Genomic DNA, 24,294 nt, shown 5'->3' with positions numbered 1-24,294 from the left:
ACACAGTTGCAACCCTGATGAGAGGCTTTATTGCTAAAAAGTCAGTGAGGGTTTATTAATTCCTCAAACACCACTCCAGCAGCTGCTGTGAAGTACACTGAAGAGACCCTGGGAAGGGGAGGCGAGAGCCAGGTGGGATGTGACAGGTCACAGATGGCTCTCAGGCCACCTGCCCTTAGCCCCTGTGTTCCAGATTCTAGTCCAGAAGCTCTGGGGCCTGGCTCTTGTCTATTCCCATAGCATGAGACATTTGGGGACCCCAAGGAAGGGAAGGCCAGTGGCACAGCTTTTCTTAGCATAGCCAAGGCCAAAGCCTTTTTCCCCTACCCGGCTCCACCTGTCCTCAAATGCTATCCCCAAATCCCAAATAGCAGAATTCCTGGATTTCCCCTTCCCAGCCCAGAGTTGTTTATGGCTGGTGTGTGGGACCAACTCTTCTACCAGAAGGTCCAGGGCGGTTGCAGCAGCTCAAAGGTGGGGATGCTGGTGACATTGACTGGGATGGAAATGATGGCCCATGGCAGCCCATGCTGTTCCAGGGAACGGCGGATCATGTAGCTGGGAGGGCATGAAGAAAGGTGGCGATGGTCACTTTCTCAGCACCCCATCATGCCCCATTGTCCCCATCACTCTGGGAGTTCCAGAGCCCAAGGACTTGGCCCTTCAACTGGGGCCCTCCAACATTTTTGGCCCAAGGACTCGGCCCTCCAACAGAGGCTTGTGGGAAGGGACTGGTGATTGCCCTTGACCTCCCCAAGTCATGGCACCCAGCCTGGTGCTGATACAGCCAGAGACAAGGAGCCCTCACCCATCTCGGCCGAGCAGGAAGAGGGCAGGGATGTCAGCTGTGCGCTGGGTACTGTCCTGGATCATCTCCACGTAGAAGCTGTCATTATCAACCGCGTTGTCAGAGATGATCACTGCCCGCCCGCCGTGCTCCTGCACCACCCGTGTCTTGGAGAGGAAGGAGCAGCCCCTGGAAGAGGTGGTGATGAGACCAAAGGAAAGGCAGGGTCCTAGCTACCCCTCCTCCAGACTGTCACACCGGAAGGATGAGAGAAGGACCGTGGAGAATTTTTTGTAAAGGCTCATACGTAAATGGCCAAAAGGCATGGGTAATCTTAAGACATCTCTTAAAGACCATTAAAAACATGAATTATTTAAGAACCGCTATTTCAAAGCACCACTCCCAACACTGATCTCAGAATCTAACCTACACCTGCCCTCCTCTTGTGCCTGTGTCTGTCCGCTCCTTACCCTCTCTCCACCAGAGCGATCTGGTCCTGGATGAAGAAACCGTTGCTGAGTTCTCCACAGGCCTCTGAAGGTTCCGCAGGGACAAGATGAATCTGTTCATACCTTGTGTGCTGAAAGACATTTAGGTCAGAGCGTGAGGAGACATGCCTGTTGTAGGACCAGGCTGACCATCCCATTCTACCGGTTCCTCACAAAGTTGAAGGAAACATAGAGTGGTTTCTGTGTGCTGGGCACTGGAGTATTTTTACTAAATTCTCACAAAGGCTTATCTAGTTGTCCTACTCCACGGTGCCTTTTAATGAGATATGTAGGGGAGTTGGTAGGATCCAGAAAGGGGAAGTAATTTGCCGTAAGCCACATAGTGCAGAGACAGCTAGCAGAGCCCTTGGTTTTTCACGATTTCATGTCCCCAGAGAAGACAGCTTCTCTCTGTCTGGTGCCCAAGTCTGTATTACACCCCGGGGAATAGCTAGCTGGAAGCCCTTCCCTCCTGCACAGCAGCCCCTGGAGGGCAGGCCTGGATTGTGCACCCTTCCCTGTCCTAGCAGTCAGGTATTGGTTGAAGGGATGAGACGGTCACCTTGACTTAGTGGGGTGGAGACAGGAGCAGAGACAAAGGGTCTCCCTGAACTTACAAAGATACCACCAAAGTCCTTGGCAGGTGTGGCCGTGAAGATGTATCGAATGTCTCCAGGACTCAGCACTTGGAAGTACAAATAATCATGGATGCGTAAGCCTGAAAGATAGAGTACAGGTAAGAAACTTCCAGGGAACAAGCTGGTTCAGGTTCAGGTCATGGACCACTTGTGTACAACTGGGCTGGCTATAATCTGGGCTCAGGGACCCAGCTTCAGCCAAGTGAGTCCTCCAGGTGGGTGAGATAGATGATCTCTGTCCTGGGGAGGATAGAACTGATGCAGATAGTGTTAGTAACCCCAGAGATAACAGCTGCTGCTGCTGCACTGATGAGCCAGGAAGAGTGAGAGCTCTTGTGTTCCGAGGATCCATCCCTCTTTGTTCTGAAGTGGACCTGAGAGTTTCAAGGTGGCGATGTGGTAGCCTAGGTATAAAACAATTTGTACTAAAACTTAAAAGTTGACTCTGGTTCCATTGCCATCCTCTTAGTCCAGCCACTATTATTTCTTGTCCTGACTGGTCCAGCTTCTTAATTGGTTTATCTGCCTCCATTCTTGCTTTCTACCATCCATTCCCCAAACAACAGCCAGGGGTCTTCTTGAAATATCTTAGAGCAAATATGATCAAGTCACCACTCTTATGGCTTCAGTACCCTTCAACGACTACCCTTTGCAGGGTCCTGTTCCATCTGCCCTTGGCTACTACTACAACCTTATCTACTCCTTTCTGGCCTCCTTTCAATTTCTTCACCTCTGCATCTTCTTGCAACTGTTCCCTCTATATGAAGCCTTCCTACCCTTGCCCCCAACCCAGCTCTACCTCTTCACCTGGCTCACTTCTGCTCTTTGGTTAGGTCATAGCTTAAATGTCACTTTCTAGAGAAACCCCTCTGCCCTATCACTGCCCTTTCCCTATGCCCATTCAAAATGTACTTTTTCTCCATTGACACTTTCAACATAATTTGTAATTATACACTATTCAGAATTGTTTAATGTCTGTCTCTTCCACTAAGGCAAAACCCACAGTTTTGTAGCTTAGTTCAATGCTGTATCCACATTATGTAACAGTGGCTAGGATATGTGGGTGCTCAATAAAGGTTGTTGAAGGAGTGAACAACTATTTTCAGCTCAGTCGCACTGAGGGAGAGAATTTCCAGAACAACCAGATTTTTCTGGGGTGTGGGATCCTCTCTACAGCACTAAAGTTTGATGTTTTGCCTGGACTTGAATCCTTGGTTGCCTTAGCCCAGAGAGATAGAGGAATGTGGAAGTGTGGAAGCTGGTCAAATAGTCAACAAACTATGAAGCCACTACTGTGTGTCAGGGGGTTAGGACTGATTGTGGCTTTAGCTGTCCTCTACTGCCCAAATCACAGAGACCAGATAGAGCTCCATTGGCTTGGCATTGGGCTTTACAGCCTTTCATCCTGAGAGTGGGGACTTCCCATGAGATACAGATATATTTCCAATGAGCCGCCTTTAACACTAAGCCCCTCCTCCTTACCACACACATCTTGCCTGGCCTTTGCATCTGCTGATCTGTGTAAATCAAGTGTGGTATATGTATGTGCTCACGTATGTGTATGGGTGTATATACTTATGTGCTCCTTTAGGTGCAAACAGGTTGTGTGTGTACGTGTGTGCTTGTACGTGGGGGCCCACGTGTAAGAATGTGTGTTCCTGTATATGTATGTGAGGGCTCACATACTATCTCCAGCTTGGAATATCTCTAACTGTCCCTTGTTCCTTCTCCTGGTCGCCCCTTCAGCCATCTGGGCCGGCACTACTGGGGGCGTGGAGAGGAGTCTTGCTTCGACGTGGGGAGCTGAGGACTCAGAGCCCAGCCTCAGGCCGCGCCCTGCTCACGTCCCTGGGGGCCACCACCCACCACTCCAGTCGCCCGTCCCTAGATCTGCCCTGCCTCGAACTCGCGGGGTCCCAAGGTGACCCATGACTCCCGGCCCGAGGCGCGAGCAAGCTAGACGGCCAGCCCCGCCCCGCAGCCCTGCCCGTTCCGCTCACCGTGGGCCGCGACGTATGCGGGGAGCCAGAGCACGAGACAACACCAGCCCGCGGCGCCGGGGACCATCTCCAGGGCCCGGCCCGGCGCCGCGCTTCTTCCAGCCGCCCCACTGTGCTAGCTCGCTGGACTTCAGCCTGACAGCTGCTCCGGCCTCCCGCCCCCAGACCCGCTCTTGCCGCTGGTTGGCGGACAGGAACGAGGCCGACGGCTGATTGGCTCTGATGCCTGTTCCTGTAGCTACACTTTCCGCCTCTGCGCCTTAGCCCACTTCCTATTGGTCGAGAGAAGTGGGGCCTAGGACTGATTGGCCTAAATTCTTAACAGCAACTGCCACCCCTCCCAACCCGCGCCCCAGCGTTTCTTAGTTTGGAGTCGACTGCAGGATTGCGCGGGCTGGCGGGCTGGCTGGCGGGCGGGGAGGAAAGAGCACTGGAGGTGGGCGCCCCGCTGGACTCACTTCAGCCCAGGAAAGTCGTGGCCATCAGCTTTGCAGGCTTGGCTGGATCCTCCCTGCGGCCGCCTCGCAAGATGACGATTTGCTTCTCCCAGCTGTGCTTTCCTCGTCCTCACCTCCCTCCTTGGGAAGGCATTCGTCTAGCGCCCAGATGGTCTCCCGCGACCTCCCCTCCGCTCGTCCTCTGACAAGTTCCACCAGCGCTTGCGCGCTAGGGTCGCGGCTTGATGATCCCCACGCTCGAGGAGGCTCTGGTCAGTGAAGAGCCAGAAAACGGGATTTGGGGCCAGGTGCCTGGTGCCCACGTCTGCTTCTCTACCATTTAGTGTACAACTGTGACCGTGGACACCTTTCATAACCTCTCAGCTTCAGTTCCTTCATCTACAAAATAGACATAACAGTACCAACGTCATAGGATTGGAAGGGCTTATGAGATCTCTCACCAGAGAGATCTTGTTTACCATAAGCCTGTCCCATAGCGTTCAATAAATGTGCTTACTGTGTTCCTTGGTCTGGCTTTCGGAGGTGGGGGAAGGAATGAGGGTTTAGTGGGTAATGCGAGCCGAGCAAGGAGTCTACATACTCAAAGAGAAATGCATAACCACAATCCTGCGACCCTTCGGTAACCAACGCCTCTCTCTCGGAGGCCCAGCCTCTGGCCTTTCTAGCCGTACTGACTCTGTGGTAGCAAACCATAGAGTAGCGGAAGTGGCCCGTCCCCTTCCTCTCCCGAGCCAACGGCTCGGCGAAGCTTCTGGGGATTTCTCTGGCGCGGGGGATTGTGGGGTTGCTGGGCGGCCCCGACGCGGAGAAGAGAGAAGGTGTAGCGGGACACTAAACGAACTTCCAAAATGATGGTGAGTGGCGTTTCGCCTATCTGTCGCCATCCGCTGCCATCTGGCCCCTGGGTGGCACCGCCCGTCCGGGGTCAGTTCCGTAGAGCCCTCCGCTGCCTACTAACTCTGTCTTTGCCCCCACCCCTTGTCTGTGGGCGACCCCGGCTCTCCGCGGCCTGTTTCGGCCGGAGCACGGAGCATGGGCCCTGGGCGAGGACTTCGTGGGGCTGGAGGGAAGGTTCTGGTGTCGCCGACTGGGGACTACAAATCCCAAGCTGCTTCGGGGCCGCAAGCCGGCTGAGGGGACCCGGTTTTTGGAGCCCCCCGCAATTGTAACCCGTGTTAAATGAGTCCCGACTTGAGCTTGCATACGCGGTCGGCGGGCCGACTGGGAAGCACTGGTGCCTGGGGAAATGTAGGATGTAAAAACGTGTGCTTCCTAGAACAGGGCCGAGGCAGCGTGGGGACCTTGTGTTGGGCTGAGCGGAAGGGCTCGACTAGGGTTGCTTGCCGGTCGGTCAGCCCGCCTGCTGCCACATAAATGGAAACAGACTTGGTTTGTACTTTAACACTCGTTCATTGCTTAAGTAAACGCGTATTGAGCGCCTGCTGAATATACCGTACCCAGCTGGTTGTTGCGGGTGCAGCTCCTCAGCCGGGAGAATGGAGAGGGCAGATGGGGACAGCACATCAGAGGTGGAAGGACCCGGGCTCTGACTCCAACCCTGTCTTGCCCTTCCGGATTTGGCCTCGGGCCAGGCTTTTCTTAGTTGGCCATCTAACTCTGGGTTTCGTTTTCTTGAATTGGGGGTCTTGATGAATCCTGCAGGGCCGCCCCCCGCCCCACTTCGGCATCATCTTTTTGTGCCATCTCAGTTGTAGATAACTTCCATGGATTCCCAAGCCTCCTGCTATCTCTTGAGTTGCTGTTGAACAGGGCCAGCGTTTAAGAAGGTGTTTGAGGCAAAACGCTGACTGCTCCCTGTAGTGCACTTGGCAATTAACTCCTTTCTATCCGTCAGAGGAAGTTCTCTGTTCTTTTCTGGGCTTCTGCTGCTTTTTCCTGTCCTGGTAGATGTCAAGCTGATACATATGAAGTGTTCTGTTAGGGAATGTCCTGTGAATCCAGTTGTACCCACAGAGAAGGAACCTAGGATTTATCTGTACTTTCTCCCCTTTATACCTCCAGTACTGCCCTTTTTCAGTCCCTCTTCAGCATTACCTTTTCTTGAAGTCGGCTTCATCTTCTGTGCAGAGTCAGCAGAGCCCTTGAGAGTAAGGGCTCTGGAGCCGCACTGAATGCCTAGTTTTGTAACTTAAGCTGGGCCACCTACTATGTGTGTGTGACTTTGAGCATGTTAAATTTGTGGCCTTCAGTGTGTTAGAAGGGATTCATTGAGCTAGTACATATGAAGTGCCCGGCATCAATAAGCAATTGGCAAATGTTAGCTATTCTGCTAGGTAGTGGTTTGCTTCCTTTCCTCCCTGTAATCTATCCTGCTGACATGGCTACCATAAGAGTTTTGGTTGGCATTGAAAGAACTGAGGATCAGGACCAAGGTTCTTCTGTCTGGTGATAAAACCCTTTACTGGGATGCTCCACCACACTTGGGTTTTTCCTGAACTGACCCCTGCTCTTTTTCCTTGTGGTATTAGCTGTTTATATCTCTCCTTTTGGAATGTGAGACTTCTGTAGGGCCTACGAAGCATAGGGAACAAAGGGACTGTGGGCAGCTGCTCCTTGCTTTGTATTTAAGAACTCTCTGTGGATTTGGTGTCACCACACTGCCAGTGCTTTTCCAAAAATTAGAAGCTGGTGCTATCTGAGTTCATGGTTTGAATGAAGCATGTGCAAGTATATGTAAAGTTGAATTTTTAACACCATAAGCTGCTGTATATTGCTTTCTATGTGGCCAAATCTAGGCTCTCCACAAATTGAGATTCCTATAGTCCTTACCTTTGGGAAGGTCATGCTTTAAGATTGATGGTGATATAAAAATTAAGCCAAGAGGAACCAAAGAGGGAATTACGGGATCCTCTGTTTGGGGTGCCCCTATTGGCTGCTGTTGAGAAAATATGTTAGAAGAATTGGGGCTCTGGTGAATCGCTGGCCTGTTGATAAGAAACTTTTGTTTTTTAAAATGTCTTTATATATATATATATATGTACATATATATATATACACATGCATATGTATGTACACACACATATGTATATATACGTGTATATATACGTGCGTGTATATATATATATATATATATATTTTTTTTTTTTTTTTTAAGTAAGTAAACTCTACAGCCAACATGGGGCTCAAACTCATGACCTCGAGATCAAGAGTCACATGCTCTACCAACCAAGCCAGCCAGGTGCCCCAAGAAAGTGGTTTTGGCAGAAGGTGCCAGGGTAGCTCTTATAAATAGGGGTCCAGTTTGGGGGGGAGTGAGAAAAAAATCTTTACATGCATTGATGTTAGCCTGTTGGAGAGGTGAAAATTTGTTGAAGGCAATAAGATGAACTTGAGACCCAAGTTAGTTTTTGTTTTGAAATGTAAGACTATCTGGGGCAAGGATGAAGCAAGGAAGCTTGGGGGCTGCCATGAGGAATAATTTAGCAGGACTAGGAGAAGGTGGGGACACCTTTTTCCTTACAAAAGGCGGAAGAGGCTTGAAAGAAGTTTGGCCAAAGAAGCCATTTCTTGCCTCCAGACCTGGGACACTGGTGAAAGGGAAGGAATTTTCCCTCCAGCCCATGCCTGACCCCAGATTTAGGGGATTATCTGACAGACATTCTTACTAAAGTTGCTTTTTTTTTTTTTTTTTTTTTTTTAAGTTTAGTATTTTGAGAGAGAGAACGCGCCCGTTAGCAGGGGAGGGGCAGAGAGAGAGAGAATCCCAAGCAGGCAGGCTCTGTGCTGTCAGAGTGGAGCCTGATGTGGGGCTTTATCTCACAAACTGTGAGATCATGACCTGAGTGAGCCAAAATCTAGAGTTGGACACTTAACCAACCAAGCCACCTAGGCATCCTGTCTCAGGCGTTCCTTAAAAAAAAAAAAAAAGTTTGTTCATTAGAAAAAAGTTAAAACAAAACATATAATACAAAGTGTCAGAACCCTCTTTACCTCCACTCTTATTCGTTAGCATTCGATGCACATCTTTCCAGCCCTCTTTTATGCACTTACATATTATATCTTGCCTCCTGCTTTCTCTCTCTTTGTATTTTATGTAGATAAATGTAAATCAGAACATGCCATTCGTGGGGCACCTTGGGTGGCTTGGTTGGTTAAGTGTCCAATTCTTGGTTTTGGCTCAGGTCATGATCTCTCTGTATGTGAGGTGAATCCCCGCATCAGCACAGGGGCTCTTCGCTAACAGAGCTGAGCCTGCTTGGGAATCTCTCTCTCTCTTTCTCTGCCCCTACCCTGCTCACTCAGGCGCATGTGCTTCCGCTTTCTCTTCTGTCTCAAAATTAACATTAAAAAAAGAACATGCCCTTCCTCTGCTAAAAGGTTTTCCAGGCCTTCCTTTTGTAGGAATAAAATCTACACTGCTTACCATGATCTACAATTGAGTATGCCATCTGGTTCTCACCTGCCTCTTCAGCCCTTTTCCAGTCTTCTGTCTACCCACTGCCCTCCTGCTACACTAGCCAGAGGAGTTGAACTTTTTCAGGAATTGGCCAGTGAATATGGAGTCAGCCTCATGGGTCACTAGACTTTCTGGTGTGTGAATCCCTGACTCCTTATTGTTGAGTTGACACAACCTTGTGCTTTCCTTTCCTGCTCAGATACCTGAAGCACCCACAGGGGTGGGCCTGGGCAGTGGCTTTCAAACTTGTTATGGCAATTTGTGGTAAGAAGTAAATTTTAAGTTGCAGCCTAATAGCACACACATAGCATAACAAGTTTTAAAACAGTTTTTATCTTCACTGTTTTGTTTCACACATACAAAATTAGTCACAAACACAGGGAAGACTGAGTCTGGTTTATGAGCTCATCTCTGAAGGCACAGGTTTTGATACAGACTCTAGTTTGCTAAGCTGAGGAATTACTGTCAGGCTAATGGTCACTGGAGCAGAGGCAGCTAAGCAGGCCTTTACGCGGGTATCCCTGTCTTCCCAGAGTTTCTGCAGGTCTGCCAATTAAGCCCCTTTGGGGATAGTGATTGTTCTCAAGACTGGCATGCAGGGGCACCTGGGTGGCTCAGTCGGTTAAGCGTCCGACTTTGGCTCAGATCATGATCTTGCAGTTCGTGAGTTCAAGCCCCACGTCGGGCTCTGTGCTGACAGCTCAGAGCCTGGAGCCTGTTTCAGATTCTGTGTCTCCCTCCCTCTCTCTGACCCTCCCCCGTTCATGTTCTGTCTCTCTCTGTCTCCAAAATAAATAAAACAAAACAAAAAAAGACTGGCATGCAAAATAGAGAAAAACTTCTGTGGGACATTTGGTTGGAGATTGGTCACAAGGAAGCTCTGTGGAACCAGCACGAGAATGGAAACACTGCTGTATGAATTAGACTGGTTTTGTGAGGCGGGACAACATGCTGCTTCCCTGCTCTCCAGCTGAGCGTTGTGGTAAAGCTGCCTGCCTGGGCATCTCCAGGACACCACCTGAAGCTGCTGGCGCCTCGTGTTTTGCATCAGTGCCCCATCAACTTCCCTAGGATTAAGCTGTAATGCAGATAAGTGGTTGCTTTGCCAGAGGGTGAACATTGGGCTTCTTCCTCCTGTGCTCTGACCTAATTCTTCAACACAGGGAATAGTGTCAGAAGTTGAAAAGGCTATGCTCGTCCAGCCGAGCGCTGGAGAACACAGTATTTGATTTGTTCTTTTAGACTAAATCGTGCTTCTCATGACCATTTTCTAGCACGCCTGTAGGGTATGTTGTAGTCCTGGCGGTATCCCTGGATATAGAGGCTGGTTAAGAAATCTATGTGGTGGACAGTGGGAATATGGTTTTAAAGGTCTCCAGAGGGGTGCCTGGGTGGCTCAGTTGGTTGAGCGTCTGACTCTCGATTTCGGCTCAGGTCATGGTCCCAGGGCTGTGGGATCAAATCCTGAGTCAGGCTCTGCGCTGAGCTTGGAGCCTGCTCCTGCACTTGTGCGTGCATGTGCTTTCTCTCTCAAATAAAAAAATAACAAAAGGCCTCCAGGTATTTCTGTTATGAGAGAGATGAGAACACTTTTCTTTTCCCCTCCCTCCTTGAATTTCATTGTAGTAGATGATTATTAAAAGCAGTCAATTGCTTTCTTCTGTAGCCCACACCAGTTATCCTGTTGAAAGAGGGGACTGATAGCTCCCAAGGCATCCCCCAGCTTGTAAGTAACATCAGTGCCTGCCAGGTGATTGCAGAAGCTGTAAGAACCACCCTGGGCCCTCGTGGCATGGACAAGCTGATCGTAGATGGCCGAGGTAAGTCTGCAGGGTTCCTCAGGCCAGTGTGCAGAAGAGGAGACTCCTGGGGAGTGCTGGGGCTAGCAGAAGTTGGTATCAGAAATTCCACTGCTTTTAAGGTCTCTGAGGGATTGCTCGCTAGGAGATGGTTCCATTTCATACATTGTCCTGAATGCTGGACCCTACAGGGATATACGGAAGAAGTTGGGCTCAGGAACATGTTGCCTCATAGAGAGATGCAGCCTGGAAACATGAAAGAGAACTATCTGAGTTAACTTTGGTCATTCCCATTGTATCATATTACCAAGACAGAATTCCCCCTCGTGTTTTAGTATATTAACTGACATGTGAGACAATAGTAGGTATCAGCTATGTCAAGGATATCTAAATGGTTTCTCATTCTCATTTAGTATTTTCTACATCCAGTTCAATGTATGCTAAATGCTGTTCAGAGAAAATCGGTAGCTCATGGTCTTCAGAAGTTTGTGATTTCAGGTGGCCCTTTGTGCACAGAGCTAAATCTATAAAAAGATCAGTTTATTTATGCCATGATCTCCTCTGCCCCATCCCAGTAAAGTGTGCTTGGGCTCCAAGTCCAACTGGAGAAAAGGTCTTTAAATTTTTACTTTGTGTTTGTTCCTTTTAAGGCAAAGCAACGATTTCTAATGATGGGGCCACAATTCTGAAACTCCTTGATGTTGTCCATCCTGCAGCAAAGACGTTAGTGGACATTGCCAAGTCCCAAGATGCTGAGGTGGGAAGATCAAGCATATGTGTTTAAGTGAAGTTTGAAACACATGCCTGCTTGCTCCTTTGCTCTTCTGTCTTAAAAGTTTTTTGATTATATATCTAAAGCTATGTCATAAGTAGTACGTGCTTATAAATTGTAAAGTATTTAGATGAAGTTAATCTTCTAAATTCATACTCTTGGGGCGCCTGGGTGGCTCAGTTGGTTAAGCATCCAACTTTGGCTCAGGTCACGATCTTGCGGTTTGTAAGTTCAGGCCCCACGTTGGGCTCTGTGCTGACAGCTTGGGGCCTGCAGCCTGCTTTGAATTCTGTGTCTCCCTCTCTCTCTGCCCCTCCCCTGCTCATACTCTGTCTCTCAAAAATAAATAAATGTTAAAAAAAATTTTTTTTTAATTCATACTCTTTCACTACATGTAGCTGAGATCTTAGGACCAGGCTCCTTTCAGTTACCTGGTAAATAGTTTAAGCTCTCATGTGTTAGTCACCTTTTAAGATGGGGCTGGAAACTTTAAGGTTTCCAGTTTAACTTTTTTTTTTTTTAATATTGGTAAAATATAGATAACATAAAATTTACCACTTCAGGTTTTTGGTTTTTTTTGTTTTTTTTTTTTAGTAGGCTTCACATCCAGCGTGGAACCCAGTGCAGGGCTTGAACTCACAACCCTGATACCAAGACCTGAGCTGAGATCAAGAGTCGGCTGCTTAACCTTCTGAGCCACCCAGGCGTCCCTCACTTTAGCCATTTTTAAGTGTACAGTACTGTGGCATTGACCAGTCTATCTTTTAAAACATTTCTAACACTGGAGTCTTGATACTAAATGTTGACAGAAACGGATTTGCATTTTACAGTATTACAGATAGGTTCTGAAGTTATATAAAAAGGTGTATTAGGACCCAGTAGCCTACAAAACAGTATGGCTTATATGAAATTAAAGTGGGAAGAGTCTGAATTTGACCTGTTACTGACTAAAACCTTTCTGGCCAGGAATTTGGCAGCTTATACCCTTTACCACAGTAACACTTTTTCCCTCTTTGAGAGTCCCTCACATTACACAATGGACATAAGTGAGCTGAACATAAATTTCTGCCAAATCAGAGGTAAGCTAGTTTTAGTTCTTCTTCTCCCTCATTAAAAATAGGGTTTAGAGGGGCACCTGATTGGTTTAGTCGGTTAAGTGTCGGACTCTGGCTCAGGTCCTGATCTCACGGTTTGTGAGTTCAAGCCCCGCATCCGGCTCTATGCTAACAGCTCGGAGCTTGAAGCCTCCTTTGGATTCTGTGCCTCTCTCTCTCTGCCCCTCCCCAGTTTGCATTCTGTCTCCCTTTCTCAGAAATAAATAAAATTCTTAAATAAATAAATGAAGGGTTTAGATCCCATTGTGGAATATTACCACATTAGAAAGGTTAGCAGACTAGTGATCTGTCAATTCCAAACAGTATTTAAAATATAAAGGACTTTGGCTGGTCCTGGAAGATTTGTTTTAGTAGGATTTGGCTGTAAATTATCTTTATGTAAACTCCTATAGTACTTTGTGCTCCTTGAAGAATATTTGTCTCATGCCTCTTGTTACCAGACACATAAGTATTGTATTATAAGCATGACTGGGATTGTCTTAATCATCATAGTGCCTGTATGTAATAAATAAATTGTTGGTTAGTCTGTGTATATGATTTCATATCCTGAAGAACTTTGTCAAAATCAGCCCTCTTTGGAGAATGGGCCTGGCTGAGGAATTCATTTTGTAGCCCAGAGCCATTTGATGGGATGGATACCTAACTATTGTCACCTTCCTTGTACTCATTGCAATCACCTACGCTTCCAGAAAAAACATTTCACACCCATTTAAACAGTCCCTAGTTTAAATGGGTAGGTTGCCTAAAAATGGAGTCTCAGGCCTTATTCCTCACTGTGAGAAATGTGAATTTCCTGTCATCCTCTTCCAGGTCGGTGACGGCACCACCTCAGTGACCCTGCTGGCTGCAGAGTTTCTGAAGCAGGTGAAACCCTATGTGGAGGAAGGTTTGCACCCACAGATCATCATCCGAGCTTTCCGCACTGCCACCCAGTTGGTATGGGAATACTGGCTACCTTAGCCTTGTGTTTCTCAGGATAATACCTTTAGCGGAGTATAGAGAGAGGTAACAGGGTTCCCTGGACATTTTCTCCCTATGAATCTCTGTTCTGCCATTCGGTAGCTATTTGACTAGATATTTCCTTAATCTCTTTAAGCCTCAGGTTTCCTGACTGACTCAGTAAGTGAGAGGTTTTTTGTTTTATCTAAAGTTCCTCATGACACGTATCTTGAGACCCTGCTTTTATTGACCTTTGACCTTCATTGTGTGATCTTAGGCAAGTCGGTCCCTCTAGGCTTTACTTTCTCCCTTAAATATTTCTGGTTCAGGGTGGTAACATGAGATCACATATGAGATGTGCTTTTGAAAAGATACTAAGTTTAACATACAGATATGTATGCCATACATAACATGTCTAATAATATATAAAGTGCTAGCAGTTGTCATGAGTGTTTTTCTTAAGCCAGAAGGTTTGGCCCAATCGAGTGTCCTAGCTTGTTTCCACTCATCTGTTTTAGTGTTCCTTGCATATTCAGAATTAAGTCCTAGAAATACCCTGATGATTCTTCAGAACTATACCTACTGTATATTTGTCACTCGGAGTTTTCTAAACCATAGAGCTGTGTGTTTCCGGGCAGCAACAAGACTCAGAAGTGTGTTTCAGCTGCAGAGTGGAAATGCTTACAATTTGGGAGTAAACAGATTGGAGAGTGGCAAGAGAGACTGGGACCCACCTCTCCAGTTTGCCTTTGGCACCAGGGACTCACTCGGCTTCTGTTCTTGGCAGGCAGTTAACAAGATCAAAGAGATTGCTGTGACCGTGAAGAAGGAAGACAAAGTGTAAGTTTGCAGCGGGCTTTGTCAGAGCCTTGACTTTTTGTGGCCAAATTGGATGTAGAAGCGTGTTGCCACCCTATATGGGCCTGGGGCTATTTGGCTCTTGCTAGACCCTTGGCTGTGCCCCAGCTCACAGCACAAAAGAGGCTGTAGACTGTAATTTTAAAGCTGTCACATACGAGGTCTTTGACTGCAGTCACCATCTGTCAATGATAATTTGCCCTAAAGATTGTAGAAGATGAAGTTGATGTGGGCTGAGTTTAGAGGCTAGAACAGAAGCCCCCTACACATTGCAATAGACTCAGACAAGGGGCTTTCCAGACCTGACACAAGTCCCACCTATCCTTGTGTCCCAGGGAGCAGAGGAAGCTGCTGGAGAAGTGTGCCATGACCGCTCTGAGCTCCAAGCTGATTTCCCAGCAGAAAGCCTTCTTCGCTAAGATGGTGGTGGATGCGGTGATGATGCTCGATGATCTGTTGCAGCTTAAAATGATTGGAATCAAAAAGGTGCAGGGTGGTGCCCTAGAGGTAAGCCTGCTACAGCCTCCCTAGGAGGCCTTATGCTTTCATATTGACCCTTCACACAGGTTGGTACAGGAGATGAACACATGTTACAGGAATAGAGAGAATGCGTGTTGAGCTGGAAGTCAGACTGGAGTTGTATTCCCCATACTGTCACTGCAGGCTGTGACTGTAGATATATTTTGTAATTTCTGTGGACCTATATTTACTTGTCAGCAGAACAGCAGTTTGAACTAGTTGATTGTTAGAATCTTAGTGTAATGTGGGAGGGGATGGGACTAGCTCCATCTGATAAATTATCTATGACCCTCTCAGTTAATAAGCCTGAGAAGTACTTCTCAGTCCATTCTCCAAGTGACATGCCCAAGCTGTCATGACCATGTCCCTTCTTTTATTCATTTATTTTGGATAGATGATACATAGTTCTAAATGTAAAAAGAATCCTAAAGGAAAAAAATAAACATCCCATTCACCACTCCTGCCCCAGATACAACCACTAATAAGTGAGTGTGTGTGTGTGTGTGTGTGTGTATGAGCAGGTGCTTCCAGAATTGTTTTACGCATCTGTAAATACATATGTAAATACTGCTTTCCTAAACACAAGTGCTTATTTATAACACATAGTATTCTGTAACTCACTTTTGTCCGTTTAACAACTTAATTTTTTTAATGTTTATTTATTTTAGACAGAGGATAAACAGTGGAGGGCCAGAGAGAGAGACACACACAAAATCTGAAACAGGCTCCAGGCTCTGGGCTGACAGCACAGAGCCCACATGGGGCTCAAACTCGTGAACCATGAGATCATGACCCTAGCCAATATTGGACACTCAACTGACAGAGCCACCCAGGCGCCATTAACAACTTATTTTAGAATTTGATCCATATCAGCATGTGGGGCTTTTAATTCATTGCTGTCCAATAGAACTTCCTGTCACGGTAGAACTGTTACATGTCTGTGCTGTCCATTTTATGGTAGCCACTGGCCATGTGTGGCTACCAAGCACTTGAAATGCAGTTAGTACAACTGAAGAACTAAATTTTTAATTTAATTTTTATTTATTTAAATTTAAATAGCAACATGTGGTTCATGGCTACTGCATTGCACAACCTAACTAACTTGTTCTTTTTTAACACAGTAGTATCTGTCTGGAAGCATTCTGTTGGTATCTCTATGCTACTTTGGCCTTTCTCCACTCTGGCCTGCCCTACTTCTTAATTTTCTCTTATCTTGGTGACCCAGCTTGAAGGGATTTGGATGGGGCAAGACCTGCTTCAAATATTATAGCCTGGCCCTTCACTTTTCTGTTCTTTGACTTTTACCCTTCTGAGTTGCATTCCCACTCTGTTGTCCTTTCTCCTGTCATGGCACATGTCAGTGGACTGAGGTTCTCTTTCTGTAGTAAAACTTGTGAGGAATTTGGAGGTCATCTGAGTTACTCCCCTGTCTTTGGCCCCAGGTACCAGTGCTTTCTTGGCCCATCATGGCTTACTGACTTTGTCTTTACCCATTACTTTGGTAGCAGTCATCCATCTTCTCCTGGGCCTTCCTATTTCCCTGGACTCTTGAGATTAGATTGGCCAATTCACTCAACTAGGGATCAAAAATAATAATTTGGTGGGGGTGCCTGGGTGGCTGAGTTGGTTAAGCATCTGACTTCGGCTCAGGTCATAATCTTGAGGTTCATGAGTTCAAGCCCTGCATCGGGCTCTGTGCTGACAGCTCAGAGCCTGGAGCCTGGCTTCAGATTCTCTCTCTCTCTCTCTCTCTCTTTCTCTGCCCCTCTCTGCCCCTCTCCGCCCCTCTCCCACTTGCGCTCTCTCTTTCTCAAAAATGAATAAAAATTTTTTTTTTTTTTTAAACAATAATTTGGGGCATCTGGGTGGCTCAGTCAATAGAGCATCTGACTCTTGATTTCAGTCAGGTCATGATCCCAGGGTCATCGGATCAAATCCCGTATCAGGCTCTGCACTGAGCATGGAGGCTATTTAACATTCTCTTGCACTTTGCCCCTCTCATTCACGCATGGGATCACGTGCGCTGTCTCTCTCTCCCACCCCCTTCCCTCTCCCTTTCTCTCATAAAATAAACAAATAAAACTAATTTATCTAGTGAGAAGGCCAGGGTCTCCAACCCACTTTCCTCAGACTATTCCCCATTCCTTAAATGCATGTAAAACCTTTAACACAAAACCTGACACACAGAATTCGATAAATGGTAGTAGTGATTATTGACTTATTCTCAGGATTAACAGAACTTCCTGATGTGTATCTTCAGCCCTTAACTCTCCCTTGAACCTCATGCTCTTGTATCTGCTACTGAACTCATTATCTCATTCTCCAAACCTGAAACCGTTTTCTGTGTTTCTTGACGAGTTGGTATCGCCACCATTGACTCAGTCACTCACCAGAAATCCAGGATTATCTTTGAAAATCTTTCCCAACTCCCACAACCTTTCAGTCACCATTGTCTTATTTTGTCTACCAATTTACTCTTTATTTCTTCAAGCTGTCTTTTTACTTATTCCCAAGACCATTGTCCTGGCAGTGGTCACCCTTCCTCCAGTCTTATGTCCCCTAAATCAATCCTATTTTCTGTTGAAAGGCGAAGCTCCACAATTTACTCTGTCCTGTGTGTAAAGCCTTTTGGGATTCCACATTGCGTACAGAATAAGAGGTAGGCCTTAACAGAGCCTGTAAGATTCTCCTAAACTGGCCTCTGCCTTCTACCTTACATTCCCACAACGGCAAATGCACTCTTTGATGCCACCACACTGCCTCTGCCTCTTGGGAACATCCTTTCCATTTTCTATTTGACTGATTTCTGCTCCTCTTGATTTGTCTCAGTCATCACAGTAGGAGGCTGTGAATTTGAATGATGCACGTATGTGTTCACTGATATACGACAGTATTCTAGATTAGCACTGGCAGAGAACATAGAGGTATTGAATGGAAATACCCTTTTTTATTGTGTGGGAAAAGACTTGGTCATTTAGCAAGAAAGAGATCTGAGATTTGAACCCAGGTCTTTAGATACTCCTAAAGTCAGTCCCAAGTGCAACATACTTTCTTACTATGTATGCCCTGCTGTTAAATCCAACCCACAGGAAGCCACAATGGTGGCTTGGGAACTATACAGGGAATTTCTGACTCCTAAGATCTTTTGGCTTCATCTCCTGGGAAGAGGAAGGACCTAGAATGCTGCACACAGGCCTGTGTGTGCGTGTGCAGTAGGAGCGTGTGTAGGTGTGTCCAGTAGAAGACTGGGGGGTGAGTTGGGATTGAAGAGGCCTGTGCCTTATTCATAAATGCCTGGTTCCTTGCCTGGCACTGTCAGTAAATACATTCAGTTTTAGCCCTTGGCTCCTGCTTTGAAGGCCAGTCTTAGAAAATAGCCCAAACAGGCCTTTCCCATGCTTAGTCCCTGTAAGCTGAATGATTGATTTTCTTTATACTGAAGGGATAACCAAAATATGTTTTGTATTTTTCCTAGCTTTTATGAAAGTGGAAAGGCTTTGTTGTAACAGTGAAATAAAGACGTGGTTAACTCTTTCATGTTTGCAGAAATGGACACATGTTAGTCTAGCACAGCACTAGCTTGATTTCATTTCATGCCAGTAGTGACTGAACTGTTAACTGTTTGTTTTTTTAAACAGGAGTCCCAGCTAGTAGCTGGCGTCGCGTTCAAGAAGACTTTCTCTTACGCTGGGTTTGAAATGCAACCCAAAAAGTACAATAATCCAATGATTGCCCTTTTAAATGTTGAGCTTGAGCTGAAAGCTGAGAAAGATAATGCTGAAATCAGAGTCCACACAGTTGAGGTAGGCCCCACCAGCTGGCTAGAGGCATGGAGTTGGTCAGCATTCTGGGCCAAAGTCTTGGGTCTTTGTGGCTCTCTTGGGCCCAGCTGTTTCTCAGGCTCCTTATGAGCCCCATTCTCCTCCTGTCCCCCTGAATATGTTGATGTCCAAATACTAGGCCCACTTCTTTTCTCACTCTTCTCTCTGTGAGTGAAGAGACTTGGATAGGGACCTGAGGAGACTTAGATAGGGGAGACCTGCTGAAATATTCTCTGGCCCCAGGGAAGGGGCTGGCAGCTGCCCTCCACCATACACTGAGCCCAGTGTTTTGATTCCTCTTACCTGGGCAGTTGAGGGCCCCTCTCCTCCTACACTGGGTCCCACACTGTAGGGACAGGTGTGCTCCCATCACTGATAATACCAAGGCTATCTCGAGTAGCAGTGTCATCCAGCTATAAGTAGGTGCTGTTGGGTAATGTGTCGCCCAAACACAGTGGCCTCTGGAGGGAATGGATCTTGTTATTGGGAACTCCATGGGTACAGCATCTTAGAGGAATCTACAACTCTGCCAAGCTAAACTATTTCTCACACCTTGGCATACCAGCTGTGGAGTAACTCCCAGTCCTGGGGTTTCTTTCTACTTTGGTGTCTGAAAGTTTTAGGTGATTCCTGAGTTCTCATGTAGGGTTCTTGTTACTTGGACTGGGGAGAGGCTATTTTGTTTACCCTTTTTAATTCCCAAATACATCAGCACGTTTTATTTTGGGGAGTATATTTTAGCCTACCATATATGCTAATCTCCCCCTGCCCTTCACGCCCCTCCCCTCCCCAAGCATCCTTATCCTTTTCTGGCTCTCTTCAGGATTATCAGGCAATTGTTGATGCTGAGTGGAACATTCTCTATGACAAGTTAGAGAGGATCCATCACTCTGGAGCCAAAGTCGTCTTGTCCAAACTCCCCATCGGGGATGTGGCCACCCAGTACTTTGCTGACAGGGACATGTTCTGTGCTGGCCGAGTGCCAGAGGAGGATCTGAAGAGGACAATGATGGTAACTAAACATTCACAGGCTGCTTCTTGGCTTTTGTGGCCCTGGAGGGGTTTTAATTTACTACGGGTATACTGGAATGCACTGTCAGGTTGGCCTGTTACTAGGCCTGTCTAAACCTTTTAATTTTCTTTCTTTTTTTTTTTTTTTTTTTTTTTGCCGTGAAGCACTCCAATCCCATGTGCATGTGCTCGGTGTAACCAGAGCAAGTCAGGAAATCTGATTAGTGAGGGAACCTAGCAGTGATGTTCTTATCAGCTAGATCAGTTCAAGTACTGATGTTTTCAGCCACATTTCTCCTTTTTCTTTTTGAGCATCTCCACAAGATATGTTAGGTCTAAAGCACTGATCCTAACTTTACTTGTTGGGCCCAAGGCACACTAGTTTGGGGGCGTGGGTGTCGGGTGAAGTAAAAGGTCTCCATCTTTTGACCAGGCTTGCTTGCCCTTCGTAGGTCTTTGTTCTGTTTTGTTTTCTCCTCTTTTAGGGAGGTAAATGGGAGGTTGTCCAGTGCAGGGAGTCCTGGGGCACTGTGGCAGGGTCTAGCATGGGAATTGGCGTTTGAGACTAGGTGGCAGGAAGCTCTCTTCTGACTTCACGTGAAGGTGATGTGATCTTCTTGTGCTTCTCAGGCCTGTGGAGGCTCCATCCAGACCAGTGTGAATGCTCTGTCAGCAGATGTGCTGGGCCGCTGCCAGGTCTTTGAAGAGACCCAGATTGGGGGCGAGAGGTAAGTAAGCCATAGGCCTGGGCTGCCTGCTGGCAGAGCTCATGAGACCTGCCTGGGTCTGGCCTTCTGACATCTTTTGGGTGTGGTATACAACATGTGCCGCTCTTTTTTGAGGTCTCACCTTTTGGGACATAAAGAACTCAGATATAAAGTATTTCAGGAGAGCAGATCAAGTTGGGTCTAAAGTCTGACTCTACAGTATCTTCTGCCCTCGGGTTACAGCCCCAGACCTTCCCCAAAACTCTTCAAGAGTAGGATTGGAAACCCTAGTGAGGAACAAAAGAGCAGCTGTTGAGTGTTGGGCGAACGTGGTGAGGTCATACACAACAGGTTGGCAGCAGAAAGAAGTTTACATGTATGATTTGATCCTGGGTGTAGGTATAATTTCTTCACTGGCTGCCCCAAGGCCAAGACTTGTACTATCATCCTCCGTGGTGGTGCTGAGCAGTTCATGGAGGAGACGGAGCGGTCCCTGCACGACGCCATCATGATTGTCAGGAGGGCCATCAAGGTAGTAGACAGGGGGTTTCCTGGATCTTTGTGGTGATTTCTGCCATATATAACTTATCCTTCCCTGGGTGGCCTGTTAGCCCTGATTGCCTCACAAATCATAGACAGACAGCCTCAGTCTCTCAAAATAGATCATGCTGCCTTAAAGGCTAAGACTTGTTCTCGTGAACAAACAGTGGAGCTACTGTCCTTAGCCATCCCAGTGATTGTACCAATGCCCTTGAGGTCCAAGGTGACCTTGGAGATGGTCAGAAACCATAAGGTCCACCAGATGGAGGTTGGAATGTGCTAGACAACAGCCACATCTAGGCTTCCTGGGATTTGGAATGAGGAACTACTCCCTTTCTGTGCTGGGAGGACCTTTTGACTGGCTGGTCCAACTCCGTTGTGGCTGGACCTTGAGCCAGGGGCCTGTTAGCATTAAGAGGTGGGTCTGGTCTCTGCAGAACGATTCAGTGGTGGCTGGTGGCGGCGCCATTGAGATGGAGCTCTCCAAGTACCTGCGGGATTACTCAAGGACCGTTCCAGGAAAACAGCAGCTGTTAATTGGGGCATATGCCAAGGCCTTGGAAATTATCCCACGCCAGCTGTGTGACAATGCTGGCTTTGACGCCACAAACATCCTCAACAAGCTGCGAGCTCGGCATGCTCAGGTGGGTCCTTCTCCTTGAGTCCAGGGATTGGGTGCATGGGGCTAAATTTTGAGTGTGTGCTATGCTTACTCAGGCTCCATAGAGTGTTCAGGCCCATGACAGGGCTGGAACTAAACCTAGTACCGACTCAACTGTGTCTCCTCTGAGGGCAGAGGGAAAGCCACAGTGCCAGGACTGGAGCCTCCAGCGTTTCTTCAGTGCTTCTACCAAGAGTATAATCATAGCTCCTTGTGGTGCCATCAGAGGAACCAGGGGGACCCTGCAGCCTCCTCCCTGGAAGCACACGCTGAGCACGTTACTGGGTTTCCCAGTGGTGGCGAGGCATGCCAGAGCCCTGCTGCTGGGCGGTCCAGCCACGGCGCTACCATCTCTTAAGTTGTGATCTCTGTGAGAACTTAAATGTGTTCGTTTGCTATTTAGCAAACATATGTTTAGAGATATTTGTTAAGTGCTCAGTACTGTGACAGCAGCGCTCCGTGACCTTGCTTCTGCTTTTGTTAGGATTTTAAGAGAGTCCCTTCACTCCTTTGCATCTCCATTCCCTCATCCGAAGTGGGGACTGATGGAAGCAGTGAGATAAGGGATTGGAAAGTGTTCCTCTTGAGAACTGTGGTGTGATATACATGGTCCTCGGGTGACCTGAGGACTGGACCTCCCCAAAACACGGCACGTTGCCTAGAGGAGGGCCCAGAGCTCTTGTGTGAGCAGCATGTCTAGGGTTTGAAGGGGGTGGTCGTTGGGGGCACAAGTGGGAAGAGAAGACCTGCACTTTCAGGTTCTTTGTGTGATGCCAGACAGATGCCGTCTTTCTTAGGGAAATGCTGCCAAGTTCAGAGTATGAGGTTTCCTAACGACCTTGTCTTTGGGAGGATTTGCAAGAAGAAACTTGAGAGTAGTTCCTTATTAACCTCCCCTCCTCTCCTGCTCTTTCAGGGGGGCATGTGGTATGGAGTGGACATCAACAACGAGGACATTGCTGACAACTTTGAGGCCTTCGTGTGGGAGCCAGCTATGGTGCGCATCAATGCCCTGACCGCAGCCTCTGAGGCTGCCTGCCTTATCGTGTCGGTAGATGAAACCATCAAAAACCCTCGCTCAACGGTGGATGCTCCCCCAGCTGCGGGCCGGGGCCGGGGCCGGGGCCGCCCCCACTGAGAGGCACCCGGTCTCTCATGAGTGGCCGGCAGGCTGGCTGCAGGGTATGCTTACTCTCCCCATCTTGGTTAGTTGGTATTACAAGGAAGGGGTCGTAATTGGCCCACTCTGTTCTCACTGAGGTTATTTAAATAAAGCTTAAGACTTAGAATTCACTTTGCAAATTATTTGGGCACCGGACTTTTACTGCTAAACGTCTTGACTCCAGCTCAGGATTTTACTTTCGTATGTACTCACCTGACAGATGGAAAAGTTTTCTTCTCTCCTATCGGACTAAGTCCTCAGCAGCGTCTGGTTTTTAAGGCAGAGGGTCCACTCTGCCAGCAGAGCTCCACCTGAGGGGCCTCCGTCCAGAAGTTTCACTCTGAGCGCTCTCTTAGTCCCAGAAGTAGTTAGGAGATGTGGAGTCCCTTCCTTTTCTTCTGACATCATCTTGTTTAGCCCTGGCCTTGCCAGGCAGTGCTCCGAGGACTTCTGTGGGTTTGAGTCAATGTATTCTATTACGTTGCTTGCTCCTTCCACTTGTATATTCTTTTTGGCTCAGTGTCCTGGTCTCTCTTACTCAAGATCTCTTGGAGGAATGTATAAAGAGGCCACGTTCCCTTTAAATTCTGTAGTGATTATCTTAAAAGTCCATTGAGGAGAGGTGGCTGAAGGAGCACCCACGTGGTCTTCTCTGTTTGACCACCAGTGGTCTTGGGGGTTCCTTTTGCTTTCTTCTGACCAATGGAGGTTTGCAGTGGCCACCACAGATCAACTAGAAACCAGCAGGGTTTGACTGCGTTCTCGTTTATACTAGTCCTCAGAGCTGGCCTGCAGCTAGCTGTAGTTAGTAACTGTTGAAGGTAGAGGTGAGTAACTATGTCACTTTGAGCCATGGAAGCTTTTGCTGCCTGCAACTGGAAGGTGATTAGAAAGAAGGTCTGTTGAGTCTGATCCCCTCTTGGTTAGATGGACTCAAAAGCAGGGATGGGGTGGTGATCAGGTCCCGACTGTGGAGTCTGACCTCCCTTCTAACTTGATAGTCTCTGGGTAAACTAATTTTTCTGAGCCTCAGCTGCTCTACCTTTGTTACGAACATAAAAGTAGCTGGCTCAGAGTTATGCTCATCTACCTGTTTGATGCTAGAGCCACTCACAATTTAAGCCTAAGCACCTGGTCTTTTTACTGGCTTTAAATCTTTCAAGACCTGAGTAATAATCAGTGGCGCGACTTCATTTTGCAAGCTGGGGTAGTCGAGGCCAGTGACGGGCAGTTTGGTCTCTCCCAGGCTAAACCTTATTGGCTGGCTAGAACTTCCGACAGAGGTGGCCAAGCCATTGAGGGACTGGACAGTGCCCGCTGCTCCTTTCGTCCTTGTGCAGGGGTTGTCCTTAAAGATGGCGTCTCCCAGCTGAATCAGAAACGACACCCCAAGGTTTTTTGTCTGCATGCAGACGCTGAGTGAACTGGGACAGGGATAGTGACCTGCATGGCTTTCAGCGACGTCTGCAGTCCTGACAGGTCTTCCTAATGCTTTATTCACTCTGTTGATGCCATTCAGGTCATCCAGCCACTTCCTGCCTCAGTGCAGTTTAGCTGCAGAAAGGTTTGGTGACACAGATGGAGAAATACGGCCACCTACCA

The 24,294-nt window shown here is 47.5% G+C and overlaps 2 protein-coding genes across 2 annotated transcripts; one reads left to right on the top strand and one right to left on the bottom strand.

Moving 5' to 3' along the window:
• Positions 1-6: 6 nt before the first annotated feature.
• PRADC1 (protease associated domain containing 1) lies at positions 7-4,077 on the bottom strand. Its single transcript, XM_040458531.1, has 5 exons — positions 3,914-4,077; positions 1,893-1,993; positions 1,258-1,367; positions 809-976; positions 7-558 (listed from the first exon to the last, which is right to left on the bottom strand). The coding sequence occupies exons 1-5, from the start codon at positions 3,978-3,980 to the stop codon at positions 438-440; spliced, it is 567 nt and encodes a 188-aa protein (XP_040314465.1). The 5' UTR covers positions 3,981-4,077; the 3' UTR covers positions 7-437.
• Positions 4,078-5,092: 1,015 nt separating this feature from the next.
• CCT7 (chaperonin containing TCP1 subunit 7) lies at positions 5,093-22,832 on the top strand. Its single transcript, XM_040458529.1, has 12 exons — positions 5,093-5,225; positions 10,455-10,608; positions 11,238-11,344; positions 13,285-13,410; positions 14,201-14,253; positions 14,607-14,778; positions 18,429-18,593; positions 19,435-19,623; positions 20,253-20,350; positions 20,729-20,861; positions 21,307-21,513; positions 22,447-22,832. Exons 1-12 carry the CDS (start codon positions 5,220-5,222, stop codon positions 22,666-22,668), a joined length of 1,632 nt encoding a protein of 543 aa, XP_040314463.1. The 5' UTR covers positions 5,093-5,219; the 3' UTR covers positions 22,669-22,832.
• Positions 22,833-24,294: the final 1,462 nt, after the last annotated feature.

This window comes from Herpailurus yagouaroundi, unplaced genomic scaffold (genome assembly GCF_014898765.1).
Source record: "Herpailurus yagouaroundi ecotype Mexico unplaced genomic scaffold, PumYag 221, whole genome shotgun sequence".
Taxonomy (NCBI): Eukaryota; Metazoa; Chordata; class Mammalia; order Carnivora; family Felidae; genus Herpailurus; species Herpailurus yagouaroundi.
This window is presented reverse-complemented; position numbering and strand designations above follow the sequence as displayed.